The sequence below is a fragment of the Trachypithecus francoisi genome, unplaced genomic scaffold (assembly GCF_009764315.1).
Source record: "Trachypithecus francoisi isolate TF-2019V2 unplaced genomic scaffold, Tfra_2.0 Lachesis_group4, whole genome shotgun sequence".
NCBI classification, from domain to species: domain Eukaryota; kingdom Metazoa; phylum Chordata; class Mammalia; order Primates; family Cercopithecidae; genus Trachypithecus; species Trachypithecus francoisi.
Genome location: NW_022681469.1, coordinates 119,348,142 through 119,369,542, shown reverse-complemented (window position 1 = coordinate 119,369,542; position 21,401 = coordinate 119,348,142). Strand labels below are relative to the sequence as shown.

General features: G+C 52.5%; 1 protein-coding gene across 2 annotated transcripts in view; it reads right to left on the bottom strand.

Moving 5' to 3' along the window:
* Nucleotides 1–866: 866 nt before the first annotated feature.
* LIMK1 (LIM domain kinase 1) overlaps nt 867–21,401 on the bottom strand; it is a 36,570-nt gene continuing 16,035 nt past the window's right edge. For both annotated transcript variants that reach the window (XM_033192865.1, XM_033192866.1), the window contains 11 exons: nt 15,406–15,511; nt 15,143–15,309; nt 14,191–14,374; nt 13,441–13,527; nt 12,385–12,516; nt 9,703–9,762; nt 9,412–9,477; nt 6,820–6,976; nt 2,749–2,804; nt 2,350–2,507; nt 867–2,260 (listed from right to left, as the gene is read on the bottom strand). In XM_033192865.1, the coding sequence (XP_033048756.1) occupies nt 2,098–2,260; nt 2,350–2,507; nt 2,749–2,804; nt 6,820–6,976; nt 9,412–9,477; nt 9,703–9,762; nt 12,385–12,516; nt 13,441–13,527; nt 14,191–14,374; nt 15,143–15,309; nt 15,406–15,511 (1,336 nt within the window). In that variant the 3' untranslated portion in view covers nt 867–2,097. The remainder of the gene's footprint in view (nt 2,261–2,349; nt 2,508–2,748; nt 2,805–6,819; nt 6,977–9,411; nt 9,478–9,702; nt 9,763–12,384; nt 12,517–13,440; nt 13,528–14,190; nt 14,375–15,142; nt 15,310–15,405; nt 15,512–21,401) is intronic.

Sequence of the window (21,401 nt, the reverse complement as noted above, 5' to 3'; positions counted from 1 at the left end):
TGGAGTGCAATGGCACCATCTCTGCTCACTGCAACCTCCGCTTTTTGGGTTCAAGTGATTCTCCTGTCTCAGCCTCCCAAGTAGCTAGGACTACAGCCATGTGCTACCACGCCCAGCTAATTTTTGTACATATATATGTGTGTGTATATATGTATGTGTGTGTGTGTATATATATGTGTGTGTATATATATATATATTATTATTTATTTATTTTTTGAGACGGAGTCTCACTCTGCCGCCCAGGCTGGAGTACAGTGGCGTGATCTCCACTCACTGCGAGCTCTGCCTCCCGGGTTCACGCCCTTCTCCTGCCTCAGCCTCCCGAGTAGCTGGGATTACAGGCGCCCGCCACCTCGCCCAGCTAAATTTTGTACTTTGTTTAGTAGAGACGGGGTTTCACCATGTTAGCCAGGCTGGTCTCGAACTCCTGACCTCGTGATCCACCCGCCTCGGCCTCCCAAAGTGCTGGGATTACAGGCGTGAGCCACCGAGCCCGGCCTAATTTTTGTATTTTTAGTAGAGACGAGTTTTCACCATGTTGGCCAGGCTGGTCTCAAACTCCTGACTTCAGCTGATCCACCTGCCTCAGCTTCCCAAAGTGCTGGGATTACACGCATGAGCCACCACACCTGGCCCCTGCCCAACTAATTTTAAAAAATTTTTTATAGAGACAGGATCTCACTATGTTGTCCAGACTGGTCTTGAACTCCTGGGCATAAAGGATACGTCCTGTCTCAGCCTCCCGGAGTGCTGGGATTACAGGCATGAGCCACCAAACTCATCCTTGTCTTCTCATCAGGGAAGACTAACTCCTCTTATCTTGACTGTTTCCCCAGGGCCCCAGACACACATCGCCACGCAGGACCTGGGTGGGGAGTACGGAATTTATTTTATTGTTCTGCGTCTGGGTTTGGTTCCTTGGACGTCACGGTTCCTGGATGGGGGTGGGTGGGTCCCACCTCCCTAAGTCATGGTCCCACGGGCCTGTCGGGATTGTTTTCCAGGTTCAAAGTGCACTGAGAAAGCTTCACAGTTTTAATACTTCTAGATGCTCAACTGAGGCAAAGTGACAAAATGGCCCTCCCACCCCCGCCCGCCACAAAAATAAAACCCCAAGCCCCTGGCAGCTGCTGCTGCAGCCGTATGAAAAAATAATACAAACTCTTCTTAAAAAATAGATTACACAGAAAAAACGCAGAGGACAGAGGGGCATGAGGAGGGGCAGGGAGCCTCGGGGGAGAGGCCCGGGAAGGGGCTCTGAGATGACTGCAGGGGTTGAGCTGCTGGTGGACACCTGCCCCGTCCACTGTGCCTATCCTCTCGCTGCCCGAGCCGGCTCCTCCCCATCAGCTCTGGCCCAGGCACCACAGCTCCACGCTCCCTCAAGGGATCCCCTTCACCCTGAGGCTTGGTACCTGCTTCTCACTAAAGTGGCTTTGAGAAAGAAACAAACAAAAAAAAGACCCAAAGCGAGAGAAGGGGCTGTTTGCTCAGCCATCGGGGACCTCCACCCCATGGGATCAGTCCTCTCTCTGCTTTGGGGGTTTGGAGAGTCCTCGATACCTGTTGCTACCTAGACACCCCCTGGGGGGAAAACGGGCCCCAGACTCCCCGTTTGGTTCCTGGGAACACAGACACCTGGGAACTTGGCCTCTGCCCTGATGTGCGCCCGCCCATGCACCCAAGCGTTACATGGGGCATGGTTCAGAGGCTGCCTCCTGGCCCAGCCTCTAGGGAGCTACGGACCAGACAGGTGGAGCGTGCACAGGGTGGCTGGGGCAGCAGCGTGTGGAAAGGGGCACAGCTCACACACGCCCTCCAGCTCATGCAAAGAGAAGCGAGAGGGGACAGCCCTGCCAAGACAGAAGTTACAGCAGGGCGAGGGCATGGTGTGTGTGTGCAGCTCGGCCGGCTCTGGGCCATGGCAGAGAGAAGGCAGGGGAAGCGGTCCATGGGGTGGGAGAAGGCAAGTCAGGACCTGGCTCTGAGGAGAAGCCTGGGCCCCCACTGTCCCAGTTGAGGGCCACCTCCCATGGAGGAATCTGGTGGGGGTGGATTCCCTGGAGGTGGGGACAGGGGCGGCTGAGTGGCCCTGGCTCAGTCGGGGACCTCAGGGTGGGCAGGCAGTCCGCTCTCGCCGCGCCGGTAGGTCTCCCAGAAACCCCTGTCCAGCTGCTCCAGCTGCGGGCCCAGTGGCAGGTGGCCAGCCAGGTGCATGCGGAGGGTCTCCAGCCAGTGTTCCAGCTTCACGAAGGACGGCCTGGGTGACAGGCGGGTGGGGAAAGGTGGGTCTGGCTCTCCCAGGAATCGGCCCCGCCGTCCCCCAGGCCAGGGCCCCACCCTACTCACCTCTTCTCGGGGTCCAGATCACAACAGCGCACGGTGATGGGGAAGAAGCTCGGGGGGCAGTTTGCAGGGCAGTAGCGGTCCAGGAAGCCTCGTACGTTGAGGCCAAAGTCCATGGTGCGGGGCAGGTAGTCGGGGTCTGCGTTCACCCGCCCGATGATCTGTCCAGCACAAGGCCCAGCAGTTACTCCAGGGGGGCCCTCAGCCTGGGCATCTGGGTGCCATCCAGGTGGCTTGAGGGCAGGTGGCACCGGGCCTGGCTGCAGCCTGACTGCGGCACCTCACGGGGGACAGCCCGTGCCTTGCTGTGGGCAGCCTTCCTGGCCTGCAGCCCCTGCAGATGCTGAGCCTGCAGCCTGGGTGAGTGGGGAGGAGCCCAGGCCTCAACACCCCTGGACCTACCTCGCACAGGACGATCCCAAAGGAGAACACATCCACCTTCTCATCATAGCTGCGGCCTGAACAAAGAGACTGACTGTCAACAGATGAACACACAGGGGTGCCAGGGATGCCAAAAGGCAGGGGACCGGGCCAGCTGGGAGGATGCCCCAGTTGGGAGGTCCAGGCCCAGGAGGCAGATGCCGGCAATCTCCTTGGGAACCCAGGCTTAGGCTCTTTCCCCCAACCCCACCAGGTCTGAGCAAGTCTTTGGGAGCTCTGAGGAGCAAGGGGCAGAGGCCTGGACAAGGAGTTCTAGGCACCAATCAGCTGCGTGACTTTGGGCAGGTCATGAACTCTGTGCTGGTCCTAAAAGGCAACCATGTCAGGTCTCTGGAATCCGTGAATGTTACTGGATCAGAAAAAGGGTCTTTTGCAGATGGGATTAAGTTAAGGATCTGGAGATGAGATGATGCCAGATGATCTGGATGGGCCCCAAATGCCACTGCAAATGCGCTCTTGAGAGAGACACAGAGAAGACACAGCAGAAGAGGAGGAGGTGGCCCTGTGAAGACGGGGGTAGAGACTGGAATGATGTGGCCACAAGCCCAGGAATGCAAAACAACCAGAAGGTGGAAGAGGCAAGGAATGCATTCTCCCCTAGATCCCCCTGGAGGGAGTGCAGCCCTGTTGGATTTCAACCTTCTGGCTTCCAAAACTACGAGGGAATACATTTCTGCTGTTTATTTTATTCTGAGATGTAGTCTTGCTTTGTCGCCCAAGCGAGAGTGCAGTGGCACGATTGTAGCTCACTGCAACCTCTGCCTCCCGGGTTCAAGTGATTCTCCTGCCTCAGTTTCCTGAGTAGTGGGATTACAGGTGTCTGCTACCATGCCCGGCTAATTTCTGTATTTTTAGTAGAGATGGTGTTTCACCATGTTGGCCAGGCTGGTCTCGAACTCCTGACCTCAAGTGATCCACCTGCCTCGGTGTCCCAAAGTGCTGGGACCACAGGTGTGAGCCACCATGCCTGACCATTTTCTGCTGTTTTAAATAATCAAGTTTCTAACAGTTTATTACAGCAGCCTCAGGGAACTGACATGGACTCTCTGAGCGTGTTTCCTTATCTGTAAAATGGGAATGATACCAGTTGCTTAATGATGTTAAAAACAATTGGTACATGGCCGGGTGCGCTGGCTCACACCTGTAATCCCAGCACTTTGGGAGGCTGTGGTGGGCGCATCACCTGAGGTCAGGAGTTCCAGACCAGCCTGGCCAACATGGTGAAACGCCATCTCTACTAAAAACACAAAAATTAGCCAGGCGTGGTGGCAGGTGCCTGTAATGCCAGGTACTTAGGAAACTGAGGCAGGAGAATCACTTGAACCCGGGAGACGGAGGTTGCAGTGAGCTGAGATCACATCACTGTACTCCATCCTGGGCAACATAGCAAGACTCCATCTCAAAAACAAAAAACGAAATGCCCAAAACAATTAGTACTGAATACCAACTCTCATTTACTGAATGCCAACTAGGTGGAAATGAGTTTACACCCTTTAATCCTCACACCAATCCCTACAGATAGGAAACACTAAGACTGTTTTGTTTTTTTGAGACAGAGTCTTACTTTGTCACCCAGGCTGGAGTGCAATGGCACGATCTCAGCTCACTGCAACCTCTGCCTCCCGGGTTCAAGCAATTCTCCTGCTTCAGCCTCCTGAGTAGCTGGGATTACAGGCGCCCGCCACCACACCCAGCTAATTTTTGTATTTTTAGTAGAGATGGGGTTTCACCGTGTGGGCCAGGCTGGTCTCAAACTCCTGACCTCATGATCTGCCTGCCGCAGCCTCCCAGAGTGCTGGGATTACAAGCATGAGCCACTGTGCCTGGGCACTAAGACTGTTTTATAGTCTTCTTTGGGGGCTATGTTAACTCTGTGTGTGTGTGTGTGTGTGTGTGTGTGTGTTTGAGACAGAGTCCCACTCTGCTGTCAGGCTGGAGTACAGTGGTGTGATCTTGGCTCACTGCAACCTCTGCCTGCCGGGTTCAAGCAAATTCTCCTGCCTCAGCCTCCCAGGTAGCTGGGACTATAGATGTGTGCCACCATGCCCAGCTAATTTTTTTTGTATTTTTAGTAGAGATGAGGTTTTACCATGTTGGCCAGGATGGTATTGATCTCTTGACCTCGTGATCTGCCCACCTTGGCCTCCTAAAGTGCTGGGATTACAGGTGGGTTTTTTTTTTTTTTTTTTTTTGAGACAGTCTTGCTCTGTCACCCAGGTTAGAGTGCAGTGGTGCAATCTTGGCCCAGTGTAACCTCTGCTCCTGGGTTCAAGTGATTCTCCTGCCTCAGCTTCCCAAGTAGCTGGGATTACAGGCATGCACCACCACACCCGGCTAACTTTTGTATTTTTAGTAGAGATGGGGTTTTACCATGTTGGCCAGGCTGGTCTCGAACTCCTGGCCTCAAGCAATCTGCCTGCTTCAGCCTCCCAAAGTGCTGGGATTACAGGTATGAGCCACTGCGCCTGGCCTATTTTTTGTTTTCTTGAGACAGGGTCTCGCTCTGTTGTCCAGGCTAGAATGCAGTGGTATGATCATAGCTCACTGCAGCCTTGACCTCCTTGGCTCAAGTAAATCTCCCACCTTGGCTTCCTGAGTAGCTGGGACCACCGGCGTTAGGCACCACGCCACATGCCAGGCTAATTTAACTAGGTTAACTATGATGAGGTGATGGCTGGGGTCTGCCTGCCCTGAACCTATGTTCGTGTGCCACCTGCTTATAGAAGGACTTTATAACCTATACTCTGGGCATATATAGGACCACTGACAGTAAAGAAATGGACTGAGGGAGGTAGACCCTGTGGGAGGCAGAATTACGGTCCCCAAAGATGACTGCATCCTGATCCCTGGGACTTGTAAACGTCCTACCTTCCATCGGACTCTGCAGATGGGATTAAGTTGAGGGTCTTGAGACGGAGGGCTGATCTTGGATTTTCCAGGTAGGCCCAATGTCATCATAAGGGTCCCTATCAGAAGGATGGAGGGCCAGGCATGGTGGCTTATGCCTGGAATCCCAGCACTTTGGAAGGCCAAGGCAGGAGGATCACCTGAAGCCAGGAGTTTGAGACAAGCCTGGGCAACACAGTGAGACCCCTGTCTGTATTAAAAATTAGAAAGAATTAGCTGGGTGTGGTGTTTCATGCCTGTGGTCCCAGCTATTCAGGAGGCTGGGGTGGGATGACAGTTTGAGCCCAGAAGGTCGGGGCTGCAGTGAGCTATGGTGGCACCACTGCACTCCAGCCTGGGCAACAGAGCAAGACTCTGTCTCTTTAAAAAAAAAAAAGGAAAGAGGAAGATTAGAGCCAGGGAAGGAGATGCAGGGATGGATGCAGAGATCAGAGAAGAGAAGATGCTTTGCGGCCAGCCCTGAAAATAGAGGAGGGGCAGCAACATGAGGAATGAGGACGCCTCCAAGAGCCAGAAAAGGTAAGGAAACAGGTGCCCCAGAGCCTGCAGAAGGAGCTCACCCTGCTGGCGCCTTGATTTCAGCCCGGTGAGGCTGACGCTGGACTTCAGACTCCAGAACTGTATGATCATTTATTTAAGCCACTAAATGTCTTTTACTTATTTTTTTGTTGTTGTTGAGATGGAGTTTCGTTCTTGTCACCCAGGCTGGAGTGCAATGGCGTGATCTCAGCTCACTGCAACTTCTGCCTCCCAGGTTCAAGCGATTCTCCTGCCTCAGCTTCCCTAGTAGCTGGGATTACAGGCACCTGCCACCATGCCCGGCTAATCTTTGTATTTTTAGTAAAGATGGGGGTTTCACCATGTTGGCCAGGCTGGTCTTGGAACTCCTGACCTCAGGCGACCCACTCGCCTCAGCCTCCCAAAGTGCTGGGAATACAGGTGTGAGCCACCTTGCCCAGCTGCCACTAAGTGCCTTATAGGAGAAAGAGGGAGCTGATGTAGGACCCATAGGGTAACTGAAGAGCCAAGGAGGCTGGGAGGGGCCGGGGCTCCAGAGGTTGCAGCTCTGCTGGGCCCCCCGTGGCTCCCTGTGAGGGCCATGACGGGCAGGGCTGAGCAACTCACCATTGATCATCTCGGGTGCCATCCAGTAGGGGTTGCCCACCACGGTGTAACGCTTCTTGCGGTCTGGCTTCTTGAGGCTCCGCAGGTCCTCGGGTTGAGTCTTTTCATCTACCATGAGCCGCGCCAGCCCGAAGTCGGCCACCACCACATTCTTGTTCTGGGAAGGTGAAGCCGGGTCACACTGGGACCCGATCCTGGTACTGCCTGCCTGGCCTGCCCCTCGCCAGGACCCCAAGCCAACCCGTAGACAGACCACAGAACATACCTCTGATACCCTGTATTGGCACAGGGTGGGGACTCCTTCCTTCCCCAAAGCCATCAGCTCTTTGCAAATGGAGCTGCTGAAAGCACCTGAGGATGGCAGTGTGGCTTCCTCCCTCCCACCACATGCTGCACCCTCTGCCCCTTCTCCACGTGCTCCCCAAACCATCCCGGTGCCCCCACTGCTCCCTCCTGCAAGCGCTCCCTCCCACCTACGAGGGTACCGACGCTGCTTTCTTTTGGAAAGATAGGCATTCTTTTTTTTTTTTTTAGATGAAGTCTCACTCTTTTGCCCAGGCTGGTGTACAGCATTGCGATCTTGGCTCACTGCAACCTCTGCCTCCCAGGTTCAAGCCATTTTCCTGCCTCAGCCTCCTGAGTAGCTGGGATTATAGGTACCCATCACCATGCCTGGCTAATTTTTGTATTTTTATTAAAGACAGCGGTTTCACCATGTTGGCCAGGACGGTCTCGAACTCCTGACCTCAGGTGACCCACCCACTGTGGCCTCCCAAAGTGCTGGGATTACAGGTGTAAGCCACTGCCCCAGCAAGACAGGAATTTTGATGAGAGACCCAGGTCCTGTGCATGGCATGCCACCAGGTTTATTCTTTATTTATGTTGATTGACTGATTGAGATAGCGTCTTGCTATGCTGCCCAGACTGGTCTTGAACTCCTGGCCTCAAGTGATCCACCTGCCTCAGCCTCCCAAAGTGCTGGGATTACAGGAGTGAGCCACCATACTTGGCCCAATTTTATCTTTAATATTCCCAATAACTAGGTGAGGTCTGTGTTCTTTGCTTTTTGGGTTTCTTTGTTTTTAGGCAGAGTCTCCCTCCCGTGGCCCAGGCTGGAGTGCAGTGGCATGATCACAGCTCATTGCAGCCTCAACTTCCCAGGCTCAAGCAATCCTTCCACCTACGCCCCCTGAGTAGTTGGTACTATAGGTACTTGGCACCATGCCAGCTACTTTTTTTCTATTTTTTTGTAGAGACAGGGTTTTGCCATGTTGCCCGGGCTGGTCTCGAACTCCTGGGCTCAAGTGATCTGCCCACCTTGGACTCCCAAAGTGCTGGGATTACAGGTGTGAGCCAACACAGGTCTATGTTATTTTTTATTTTTTTATTTTTATTTTTTGAGATGGAGTCCCACTCTGTTGCTGGAATGCAGTGGCGTGATCTTGGCTCACTGCAACCTCCGCCTCCCGGGTTCAAGTGATTCTCTTGCCTCAGCCTCCCGAGTAGCTGGGATTACAGGCATGTACCACCATGTCCGCTAATTTTTGAATTTTTTAGTAGAGACAGGGTTTTGCCATGTTGGCCAGGCTGGTCTGGAACTCCTGGCTTCAAGTGATCCACCTGCCTTGGCATGAGCCACAGTGCCCGGCCTTGTTTCGTTTTGTTTTTTGAGACGGGGTCTGGCTCTGTCACCCAGGCTAGAGTGCAATGGCGTGATCTTGGCTCACTGCAACCTCTGCCTCCCAGGTTCAAGCGATTCTCCTGCCTCAGCTTCCCTAGTAGCTGGGACCACAGGCTTATGCCACTATGCCCGGCTATTTTATTTGGTATTTTTGGCAGAGATGGGCTTTCGCCATGTTGCCCTGGCTGGTCTTGAACTCCTGAGCTCAAGCAATCACCTACCTTGGCCTCCCAAAATGCTGGGATTATAGGTGTGAGCCACTGTGCCCATTTCTGTTGTTTTGAGCCATCTGGTTCACAGTACTTTGTGATGGCAGCCCCAGGACGCAAATACACCACCTCTCCAGACAGGCATGGTGACTCCCTCCTCTGCTTTTGGTGGAGAACCAGGCTCCCCTCCCTTGACAATCCTTGGACACTGGGCTCTTGGACCATGGGCTCTTTTCCTGCCCGTCCTCTGCTTAAATATCCACCTAAAGCCTCCTCTTTCAGAAAGCCTGCCCTGACCACTCCAGCCCACATGCCTATGACCCCGCTCTGTGGCCCCCAGATGCTGGTGCTGTCTAGTGTAGCCCATGGCCACTGTGCCGTGGGCTGCACTCTATGAAGACCAGGGTCCTGGTCCTTTGCAGCTTACATGTCACTTTCTGCACTGATTTATAAGACCCTCCTACAAACCTGGGATGCTGATGGTCCACCATGAGTCAGTGGCAGAGACAGGACTCAAACCCAGGTCTGTCTGCCTCCTGAAGCTGGGCTCTTCCCCACAGGCTGCTGCCCTCTACCCCCACCTCAAATTGAAGTCATGGAGGCAACCCAGGGGCCTCCAGTTCTGGGAAGGCCCCGAGGCTGGGAGTGGTTGGGCTCCTGCTGTCTCCCCGACACCCAGCCACGTGGGGCCCTGATGCTCACCTCACGGACCAGGCAGTTGTGGGAGTTGAGATCTCGGTGGATAATGTTCATGGAGTGCAGGTAGGCCTGGGGGCGGGGACACGGGAGTCAGGGGGCAGCTGTGCCGAGGGACCCCAGCCCATTCTGGCCCCCCAGGAACTCCCTCTGCTCCCACCCCAATCAGGCCAGTCAGGACGATTCTTCCCACTCTCCCATCGATCCCCTCTGCCCTCTTTCAAAGTTTCTCTGTGGGTTCTGTTTGCAAATTCCTGGTGGGATTGTGAATGGAGCTGGAGCACCCGGCTCACTCACCATCCCCGACGCGATGTCCTTGGCAAAGCTCACTCTCTGGCTCCATGGGTACTGGCTGTCCTGGGATAGAGAAAGAAAGGCCAGGGTGGGGCCGGCGGGGGCCCCGGTGGCAGGGATGGTTGCATGAGAGGCAGGAAAAGGCAAGTGTCCTAGAGGGTTCTATGAGCTCCTCAACACCGTGATTTCTTCAGGTGCCCACAACTGTCTGCTTCTAAAGAGTATGAGTCAACACAGCTCACAGGCCCCATTTTCTTTCTTTTTTTTTGTATTTAGATGGAGTCTCACTCTGTCACCCAGGGTGGAGTGCAGTGGTACCATCTCAGCTCCCTGCAACCTTCGCCTCCTGGGCTCAAGTGATTCTTGTGTCTCGGCCTCCTGAGTAGCTGGGACTAAGGGCATGCACCACCATGCCCAGCTAATTTTTTGTATTTTTAGTAGAGATGGGGTTTCACCATGTTGGCCAGGCTGGTCTTGAACTCCTGACATCAGGTGATCTGCCCACCTTGGCCTCCCAGTGTTGGGATTACAGGCATGAGCCACTGCACCTGGCCTCAAGCAATTCTCTTGCCTCAGCCTCCCAAGTAGCTGGGATTACAGGTGTCTGCCACCAAACCCAGCTAATTTTTGTAGTTTTAGTAGAGATGGGGTTTTATCACATTGGTCAGGCTGGTCTCAAACTCCTGACCTCAAGTGATCCACCTGCCTCAGCCTCCCAAAGTGCTGGGATTACAGGCGCTCTGAGCCACCGCACCCAGCCCCTACAAACATTATTTCCTAACAGAACTGATTTCAAACTCTAAGCAGGGATAGCTCCCAATCTGCCTCCTCTGAGAAAACAAGATAGATTTATTTTCTATAGAATCTCATCTTTCTGTCAGGTGCGGTGGCTCATGCCTGTAATCCCAACACTTTGGGAGACCAGAACGGGTGGATCACGTGAGGTCAGGAGTTTGAGACCAGCCTGACCAACATGGTGAAACCCTGTCTCTACTAACAATGCAAAAATTAGCCGGATGTGGTGGTAGGCGCCTGTAATCCCAGCTACTCGGGAGGCTGAGGCAGAAGAATCACTTGAACCAGGGAGCTGGCGGTTGCAGTGAGCTGAGATCGTGCCATTGCGCTCCAGGCTGGACAACAAGAAAAAAACTGCATCTCAGAAAAAAAAAAAAAAAAAAAAAGAAAGAAAACCAAGAAAACAAAAAACTCATCTTTCTAGGTTTTTAAAAAATTGGAACCTACTTTCACAGATAGGTAAGAAGTAGAAGGGCCCGGCAAGGTCACCTGCAGAGGGGCAGCACCGAGCCACGCCAGGAGAACGGGGCAGCACTGAGCCACGCCGGGAGAACGGGGCAGCACTGAGCCACGCCGGGAGAACGGGGCAGCACTGAGCTACGCCAGGAGAACGGGGCAGCACTGAGCTACGCCAGGAGAACAGGGCTTTGGGCTCAAATCATTTGGGGGAGACGCCTCATTCCCAAACCCCATTCCCTTGGAGATCTTTATTTTTTATTGAGACAGGGTCTCACTCTATCAACCAGGCTGGAGTGCAGCCTCAACCTTCTGGGCTCAGGTGATCCTTCTGCCTCAGCCTCCCGTGTTGCTGGAATCGCAGGCATGCGCCACCACATTTGGCTAATTTTTTGATTTTTTTGTAGAGATGGGATCTCATTATGCTGTCCAGGCTGGTCTTGACCTCCTGGCCTCTAGGGATCCTCCTGCCTCAGCCTTCCAAACTTTGGGAACTCAGGTGTCAGCCACTGCACTTGGCCTAGCCCAGAGTTTCCAAATTGCACTTGACAATGGAACTTGCTGTGAAGTTACACCTAGCAGGAGCCCAAAGGGTCCACAATTTGGATACAAAGTAATCCAACCTGAGGAAGATCCCATGGTCTCAGGGTGGTACAGAAATGGGGCTGGAGGCCAGGGCTGGATCCCCAGGACATAGTCCAGGACAGGGCTCTGCGAGGCTTCCTCCGAGCACTTTCTTTTTTTTTTTTGAGATGCAGTCCCACTCTTGTCACCCAGGCTGGAGTGCAATGGTGCAATCTCGGCTCACTGCAACCTCCGCCTCCCAGGTTCAAGCGATCCTCCTGCCTCAGCCTCCCAAGTAGCTGGGGTTACAGGTGCCCGCCATCATACCTGGCTAATTTTTGTATTTTTAGTAGAGACGAGGTTTCACCATGTTGGCCAGGCTGGTCTCGAACTCCTGACCTCAGGTGTTCTGCTGGCCTTGGCCTCCCAAAGTACTGGGACTACAGGCATGAGCCACCGCGCCAGGCCTGAGCCCTTTACTTCTAAAGATGGATTTGTAATTTTATTCAAACCCTTAAGGAAAGCTCTGAATTTTATTTTAGTTTTTGAGACAGGGTCTTGCTCTGTGGTCCAGGCTGGAGTGCAGTGGTGAGATCACAGCTCACTGCAGCCTTGAATTCCTGGCCTCAAGTGATCCTCTTGCCTTGGCCTCCCAAAGTGCTGGAATAACAGGTGTGCACCATTATACCTGGCCTTTCCCAGCTTTCAATGGAGTCGGTCATTCCCCTATTTGACTAGGAATCAGGGTTCAGAGGGCCTTTGAGACTCCCGTGACTGCCCCCCACTGAAGAGAAGAGACTGAGGCCCACAGAGGGAGCTGCCTTGCCCGGGGCCACACAGCGGGGGTGGCTGGCTCTGCCCAGGACTCACCATGCTCTTGATGATGCCCCGGAGGGTGCCGCCCTTGATGTACTCTGTGATGAAGTTGAGCCTCTTGTCCTTGTAGAGCACCCCGATGAACTTGAGCACGTTGGGGTGTTCCAGGCATCGCATGACCTTCACCTGGCAGGGCACAAACAGGCTGGGCCTGGGCGCTGTGTGGTCTGAGCTGTGCCTGGGTTTGCTTCTCCTTTCTCCATCCCACCAGGTGTTATAGACGGTCTCCCCAGCTCCCCTCTCCTGTCTCTGCCACACTCAGCGGCTGCTGTGCCCTCTGCTTGAGCTGCCCCCACCCCCAGCGATGCTCTTTTTCCCAGTCCCCTGCCTGCAGTTACTTTCTTTTTGTTTTTTTTTTTTTGAGAAGGAGTCTCACTCTGTCACCCAGGCTGGACTGCGGTGGCACGATCTTGGCTCACTGCAACCTCTGCCTCCTGAGTTCAAGAAATTCTCCTGCCTCAGCCTCCCGAGTAGCTGGGACGACAGGCACCCACCACCATGCCTGGCTAATTTTTGTATTTTTAGTAAAGACAGGGGTTTCACCATGTTGGCCAGGGTGGTTTCGAACTCCCGACCTCAAGTGATCTGCCCGGCTCAGCCTCCCAAAGTACTAGGATTACAGGCGTGAGCCACGGTGTGCGACCAATGCAGTTACTTTTTTTTTTTTTTTGGAGACAGGGCCTTGTCTCATTCCCCAGGCTGGAGTGCAGTGGTGTGATCATGGCTCATTGCAGCCTCCAACTCCTGGGCTCAAGCAATCCTCCCACCTCAGCCTCCCGAGTAGCTGGGATGACAGGTGCACATCGCCAAGCTCGGTAAATTTAAAATTTTTTTGTAGAGACGGGGTCTTGCTATGTTGCCCAGGTTGGTCTCAAAGTATCCTCTCTCCTTAACCTCCCGAAGTGTTGAGATTACAGGTGTGAGCCCCTGCGCCTGGCCTGCTCTCTCTTCTTTCCATGGGTCTCTGAGCCCTTTCCTGACCTGTGTTGAGGGGCAGGGGTGAGCACTTGGAAGGCCCTCTGGAGGGAAGAGGGCCTTCTGATCACTGACCTCCTTGAGGAACGTCCTCTGGGTCTCCTCGTCGAACCGAATCAGCTCCTTCATCACCATCACCTCACCCGTCTCACGGTGTGTCACCTGCGTGTGGGACACAGAGGTGTAAAGACAGAGTCTCTGCTGTAAGCTCGCCTTCTTGGAAGCCCCATCTCCACCCCAGGACTGCCAGGGAGACGTGTAGATGGCTTCACACTCTAGGCTGCGCATGGGATGTTCCCAAACACCCAAGTGGAAGGGATGTATTCATTTTCTTTTTTGAGATGGGGTCTTGCTCTATTGCCCAGGCTGGAATGCAGTGGCATGATCATAGCTCACTGCAGCCTCGAACTCCTGGTTCACAATCCTCCCGCCTAAGCCACCCAAGTAGCTTGGACCACAGGCGTGCACCACTATACCCAATTAATTTTTAAATTTTTTGTAGAGATGAGGTCAAGGCTGGTATTGAATTCCTAGTTCAAGCAATCCTACAGCCTTAGCCTCTCACAGTGCTGGGATTACAGGGATAAACCACTGCGTCCAGCTAGGGGCCACCTTTCAATGACCTCCTGCATGTAAGGTCTTAGTCTACCTGTGGGAGGTCCCCTGCTCCTAATTAGCTCCAGGAGGCCAAGGTGGAGGAGAGGGCACTGGCCAGGGAGTCTAGAAGCCAGATACCCCTTCCACTGTGTATCCATAGACTGGGGAGGAAGGAGAATGGAGGGGTCCCACCCAGACTGTCCCCCGAGACCCTCGCATGCTCTGTACCTTGATGGCCTGGCCAAAGCAGCCCTTGCCCAGCACCTCCCCGTGGATGAGGTCCGACGGCCGGAAGATGCGGTGTGGCCGGCAGACTACGCGGAGGGACTCAGAGCGACCCAGGTCCTTGCGCTGGGAGGCCGGGGAGCCCAGTGAGCCGGCACCTGGAGACCTGTCGATGCTGCAGCTTCTCCTGGGGGGCACACATGGTGCCCAGTGCCACTAGGGGACAGGTGGCACCTGGCCAAGGCCCTGCCCCTTCCTCCTCCTGCCTGCATGCTCCTGTCCATGCCAGTCTATGCAATCACCCCCTGCTTTGGGAGGGCCTGCCTGGACAGTCCAAAGGCTGCCCATCCCAGTGTCTCAGCCTATCCTGGCTCTAGTGGCAGCCCCCAGCTCCCCCCAACCCCTCAGATCCCACGCTGTCATCCTTTTTGTTTTTGAGACAGAGTCTCGCTCTGTCACCCAGGCTGGAGTGTAATGGTGTGACCTTGGCTCACTGCAACCTCCGCCTCCTGGGTTCAGGTGATTCATCTGCCTCAGCGTCCCAAGTAGCTGGGACTATAGGCACCCGCCACCAAGCCTGGCTAATTTTTGTTATTTTCAGTAAAGATGGGGTTTCACCATGTTGGCCAGGCTGGTCTTGAACTCCTGACCTCAGGTGATCCGCCTGCCTCGGCCTCCCAAAGTGCTGGGATTACAGGCATCAGCCACCACGCCCGGCCCCGCCCCCGGTTTTTTAGAAAATGTGTTTCCTCTCTTTTTTTTTTGAGACTGGGTCTTGTTTTGTCACCCAGGCTGGAGAGCAGTGGTGTGATGACAGCTCACTGCAGCCTCCACCTCCCTGGCTCAAGCCTGGGCTGCATTTGTGCAGGGCTGGCTCCCTGACCTAGGTCCCACAGCCCCTGAGTCCCAGCAGGAGTGAAAGCACCCAGCTGAACCGAGGAGCAGACTGACTTACAAGACAGGTTTCTGCCGGGCAGAGCCGCCTGCCTCCCCGCTGGGAGTGTGAACCGGAGAGCTCAGGGGGCTGGTCTCAGGCCCCAGCCCGTGGCCCAGTGTATCATGAGGGTCGTGCTCGAGGGTGAGCTGGAGCAGACGGCTGGTTTCCTGAATCAGCAGGTCAATCTGGGGACAGCAGGCATGTGAACGGGGGTGGGGTGGGGAGGGGGCTAGGCATGAAGGCACTGCCTCCCATCCCGCCCCCCAGACTCAGGACCGTACCTCATCCAGGGGCACATTTCGGATGGGTGTGCCATTGATTTCCAAGATCCGGTCTCCGATGTGGATGGAATTCTTCACATCTGGGCTCATGCAGCCTGGATCCACTCTGTGGGTAGGGCACGGGTCAGGCCAGTGCCCGCCTGTCCCTCACCCCAACAGGAAACCAAGGCGAAGGGGACCAGATCTGGGGTGAGCAGGCGGAGGATTCTACCTCACGTGACTGGGAAGTAGTAGATGGCCAGAACACCGAGTTCTGGTTTCAGAGGAGGAATTCTGTAATCAATTACTGATGTCTGCCACAGGTGTGAGCTGGAGAAAAGTGGCGCGCTTGTAGGCACTGGCCACCCACACGAGATGCTCAGCTGCTCCCATTCAATGGACCATTGTCTCCACCCTGGGGGAACAGATCTATCCTTCCAACTCCCAGGTATGCTTGGTCTCGATATTTGGGTTTTTTGTTTTTTTTTTTTTTGGGACACAATCTCACTCTGTTGACCAGGCTGGAGTGCAGTGGCACAATCACGGCTCACTGCAGCCTCCACTTCCCGAGTTCAAGCGATTCTCGCACCTCAGCCTCCTGAGTAGCTGGGATTACAGGTGCACACCACCACACCCGGCTAATTTTTTGTATTTTTGGTAGAGACGGGGTTTCACCATATTTCCCAGGCTGGTCTTGAACTCCTGAGCTCAGGCAATCTACCCGCCTTGGCCTCCCTAACTGCTAGAACTGGCCGGGCATGGTGGCTCACGCCTGTAATCCCAACACTTTGGGAGGCCGAGACGGGCGGATCACTTGAAGTCAGGAGTTTGAGACCAGCCTGGCCAACTTGGTGAAACCCCATCTCTACTGAAAACACAAAAATTAGCCGAGCGTGGCAGTGGGCGCCTGTAGTCCCAGCTACTTGGGAGGCTGAGGCAGGAGAATCGCTTGAACCTGGGAGGCGGAGGTTACAGTAAGTTGAGATTCTGCCACTGCACTCCAGCCTGGGTGACAGAGCGAGACTCAGTCTCAAAACAAAAGCTAAAACAAAGTGCTAGGATTACAGACATGAGTCACTGCGCCTGGCCTGTCTGGTATGCTTGGGGCAGGTGAGTGCCTTGGGTCCCAAAAAGGTCTTGGATTAGTGGCTTCCTATCTGACTCCCAAACTCGCCCTGCAAGAGGAGGCCAAGCTCTATTGCTCCTGCATTGGCAGAAGGGATCTGGCAGCTTGCTCTGAGACACAACTGCAGGGCGAAGACGGGAAAGAGACCCTCAATCAGTTGCCCATAAGCTAACTCACAAAAAGATCAATTTGCCAAATGTACTTGTTTCTTTTAACTCTTCGGTGTTAGGGACCTGGTTTCCCTTCCCTTTCCCTTTCTCTTTCCCTTCCCTTTCCTTTTTTTTTTTTTTTTGAGACAGAGTTTCGCTCTTGTTGCTCAGGCTGGAGTGCAATGGCACAATCTCGGCTCACTGCAACCTCCGCCTCCCAGGTTCAAGTGATTCTCCTGCCTCAGCCTCCCGAGTAGCTGGGACTATAGGCATGCGCCACCACAACCGGCTAATTTTGTATTTTTAGTAGAGATGGGGTTTCTCCATGTTGGTCAGGCTGGTCTCGAACTCCCGACCTCAGGTGATCTGCCTGCCTCGGCTTCCCAAAGTGTTGGGATTACAGACGTGAGCCACCGTGCCCAGCCTGGGACCTGGTTTTCATTCTGCCTCATACAAGCTCTTCAGGGAATGGTCGCTTTGTCTCCGCCCTAGGTCCTGGAGATGGAAAAGGGGATGGGGTCTAAGGCAGAGAGGAGACTGAGAACTTTAAGAAAAACGGCCAGGCGTGGTGGCTCAAGCCTGGAATCCCAGCACGGAGGCCAAGGTGGGAGGACTGCTTAAGACTAGGGGTTTGAGACCAGCCTGGGCAGCATAGCAAGACCCCATATCTATGAAATTTTTTAAAGAAAATTAGCTGGGCATGGTGGCACGCTCCTGTAATCCCAGCTATTTGGGAGATTGAGGCCAGGAGTTCGAGACAAGCCTGAGCAAAATAGTGAGACCTAACCGTTACAAAAAATAAAAAATTAGCCAGGCATGGTGGTGCTGCCTGTAGTCCTAGCTACTTGAGAGGCTGAGGTGGGAGGATCGCTTGAGCCCATGAAGTCGAGGCTGCAGTGAGCTATGATCGTGTCACTGCACTCCAGCCTGGGCAACAGAGCGAGACCCTATCTCAAACAAACAAGCAAGCAAACAGAAAGACTATTCTCATATTGGGGAGAAGCTCTTCCTTACAGTCATAAACGCAGAAGGAAGAACAGAGTTAGAAATTCAGCATTTGGTAGCCACCCTAGTAATAATTGCTACAGGCAAGAATCATCAATAGATGCTAAAATCATTTGGGGAAGGGTTTTTGGGAACAGGATATTTACAGACTCAAATCTCACAAATGGTTTATTGATGACCAAGGGAAAAAAATCCTTACAGTAGAGAAAAAACAAGTAATCAAAGCGAACATCCTCAGCAAAGGGCACGCTGACATCATATGTCTTGTGGCAAGATCCACTCAGAAGGACAGAGGATCACTTATTCAGTGTCAGGCCAAACCCGCAGAGCCTGTCTCCCTAAGAGGAAACATTAGTCAAACCCAGATACGAGGGCAGGCGCGGTGGCTCACGCCTGTAATCCCAGCACTTTGGGAGGCTGAGGAGGAAGGATCACTTGAGCCCAGGAGTCTGAGACCAGCCTGGGCAACACAGTGAGACCCTGTCTCTCTTTCTAAAAAAAAAAAGGAAAAACATTTTACTTTAATGACTGGCCTGTATACTTCAAAAATGTCAAGGTCATTAAGGGCAATGAAAGGCTGAGGAAATGGCCGGGTGCAGTGGCTCATGCCTGTAAACCCAGCACTTTGGGAGGCTGAGGTGGGTGGATCATTTGAGGTCAGGAGTTCAAGACCAGCCTGGGCAACATGGTGAAACCCCATCTCTATTAAAAATACAAAAATTAGGCATGCATAATGGTGCACGCCTGTAATCTCAGCTACTTAGGAGGCTGAGGCAGGAGAATCACTTAAGCCTGGAAGGCTGAGGTTGTGATGAGCTGAGATTGCGCCATTGTGCTCCAGCCTGGGCAACAAGAGCTAAACTCCATCTCAAGAAAAAAAAAAACAAACAAAGATACTGATGAGACATGATGATTAAATGCAATGTTGATCATGGACTGGATTGTGAATCGGGGAGACTGCTATAAAGGACAGTTTAGTAGTTCAGTATAGAGACAACTGGCAAAATTTGAATATGGTCTGTGTATTAGATAATGGTATCAATGTTAAATTTCCAAAATGTGATCACTGTACTATAAGATACAATTGATAATTATATAAGAGAATGCCTAGTCAGGTGTGGTGGCCTGTGCCTGTAGTCCCAGCTACTGGGGAGGCAGAGGTGGGAGGATCACTTGAGCCCGGGAGGTTGAGGCTGCAGTGAGCTGTGATTGCATCACTGCACTCCAGCCTGGTTGACAGTGATACCCTGTCTCCAAAAATAAAAAATAAAAAAGAAGGCCCTTCTTTTGAGAATCTCTAGCATATTTGTGGGGGAGTCAATCATCCCTGCAACTTACTCCCAAACGATCAATAAATAACAACATATACATATAGGTACAAATATAAACAAGTCACTAAACATCTATATGTATCTGTATCCGTATACGTATATACAGAGAGACACACATATAACTCCCAAATATGGTAGTTACGAATTGGTGAACCTTGGTGAAGGGTGTGTATGTATTCAACGGACTTATTATTTTAGATTTTCTATAAATCTACAAAATGTGAAGATGAAAAGTTGAAAAAAACCAAAGAAAATATTTTTATTGATACAGGCTTTGCATGCATATAGCCTTAAAAATAAGCCAGGCATGGTGGCTCACGCCTGTAATCCAGCACTTTGGGAGGCCAATGTGGGAGGATCGCTTGAGTCCAGGAGTTCGAGACCAGCCTGGGCGACACAGCCAGGCTCAGTTTCTACAAAAATTTAAAAAATTAGCTGGGTGTGGTGGTGTGTGCCTATAGTCCCAGCTACTCAGGAGGCCAAGATGAGTGGATTGCTTGAGCACAGGAGTTTGAGGCTGCAGTGAGCTATGATTTTGCCACTGCATTCCAGCCTGTATGACAGAGCAAGACCCTGTCTCAAAAAAAATTATATATGTGTGTGTGTGTGTGTATATATATATATATATATATATATAAAACATACATATATAAATTACTTATAATCTCACATCCTCTCCCTTGGTTTGCTCAAGCAGCAGGTGGCCTGGATAAATTAGACCTTCCTTAAAATGCTGCTATACACAAAATGAAAAGCAGGCAACTAAAACCAGTTTAAAACAAACAAGTAAATCTTTGGCAAGTTGGACTCTTTCCGGGAAGGGTGTGGCTCTTTGCAGAAATTACTGGGATGTTCCAGATGTTGGCTGGGCAGAATGCTTACCCAGTGAGATAGACAGGGAGGAGATGTCATTAACTCTCTTTTTTATTTTTATTTTAGAGACAGGGTCTCGCTCTGTCCAGCCCAAGCTGAAATGCAGTGGCATCACCATAGCTCGCTGCAGCCTCCACCTCCTGGGCTCAGGCAATCCTCTCACCTCAGCCCTCTGAAGTGGCTGAGATAACAGGGATTAGCCGCTGCACCCAGCTAACTGTCTTCATTTCTAAAATTCTGCCTGGATTTCAGGGACCAGCTGCAGCCTCTGACTCTGTGGGGACCTCCCTTGGCCCTCTGGAAAGAGCCGTTGGTCTGGGAGTTTCCTCGTCTCTTTCAGCAGCTGTCTGCTCACTTGTGTATGTAAAGCAGCTGCTGGCTTGGTTGATGTCAAGGCAGGGATGGAGACATACAGTCAAGCCCAGTATCATTTTCTGTCCCCAGGGCCACCTTCGCATCTCACCAATGCCTATGCAGTCCTCGGCACCTGACAGGTGTACAAGAAACATTCACTGCATCAAATGAAAGCTAGCACTTGGGCCGGGCATGGTGACTCACAACTGTAATCCCAGCACTTTGGGAGGCTGAGGAGGGAGGATCACTTGAGCCCAGTAGTTTGAAACTAGTCTGGCCAATATGGTGAAACCCTATCTTTACTAAAAATACAAAAATTAGCCAGGCATGGTTTGCCTGTAGTCCCAGCTACTTGGGAGGCTGAGATGCAAGAATTGCTTGAACCTGGGAGGTGGAGGTTGCAGTGAGATGATATCATACCACTGCACCCCAGCCTGGGTGACAGAGTGAGACTCTGTCTCAAAAAAAAAAAAAAAAGAAAGCGAGCAATGGCCCAAAAGTGGAAACACTGCATGCTACTTCTCAAGGTGTCAATAAAGTCTCCACAGAAATCTTAGAAGGCTCCAAGGTATCCACCTCCCTCATTGTTCAAACAGACTCCCAAAGCCCAGAGAGAAAGGAGCTGCTCAAAGTCACACAGTAATCTCATCTTTATTGGCCCTGCCCCATTTTTTTGAGACAGGGTTTTGCTCCATTGCCCAGGCTGGAGTGCAGTGGCACAGTTATAGCTCACTGTAGCCCAGACTTCCTGGGCTCAAGAGATCCTCCCGCCTCAGCCTCCCAAGTAGCTGTGACTACAATGTTGCAAAGGCTGGTTTCGAACTCCTGGCCTCAAGTGATCCTCCCATCTCAGCCTCTCAGAGTGCTTCGATTATAGGTGTGAGCAACCATGCCCAGCCTCTATGTGTTCAGTGATTTCAACATGCCTGGTCAATTTTTAATTTTTTTTTTTTTTTTGTAGAGACGGAGGTCTCGCTATGTTGCCCAAGTTGGTCTCAAACTTCTGGCCTCAAGTGATCCTCCCACTTTGGCCTCCCAAAGTGCTGGGATGACAGGCGTGAGTTACTGCACCCGGCCTCTTCACTCATTCCTGACTTGGTTCCTCCTCTTTCTTGTTGGATCAGACATGGACTAAAGAAAATGTCTTTTTATTTTTTGGGTGTTTTTTTTTTATTATTT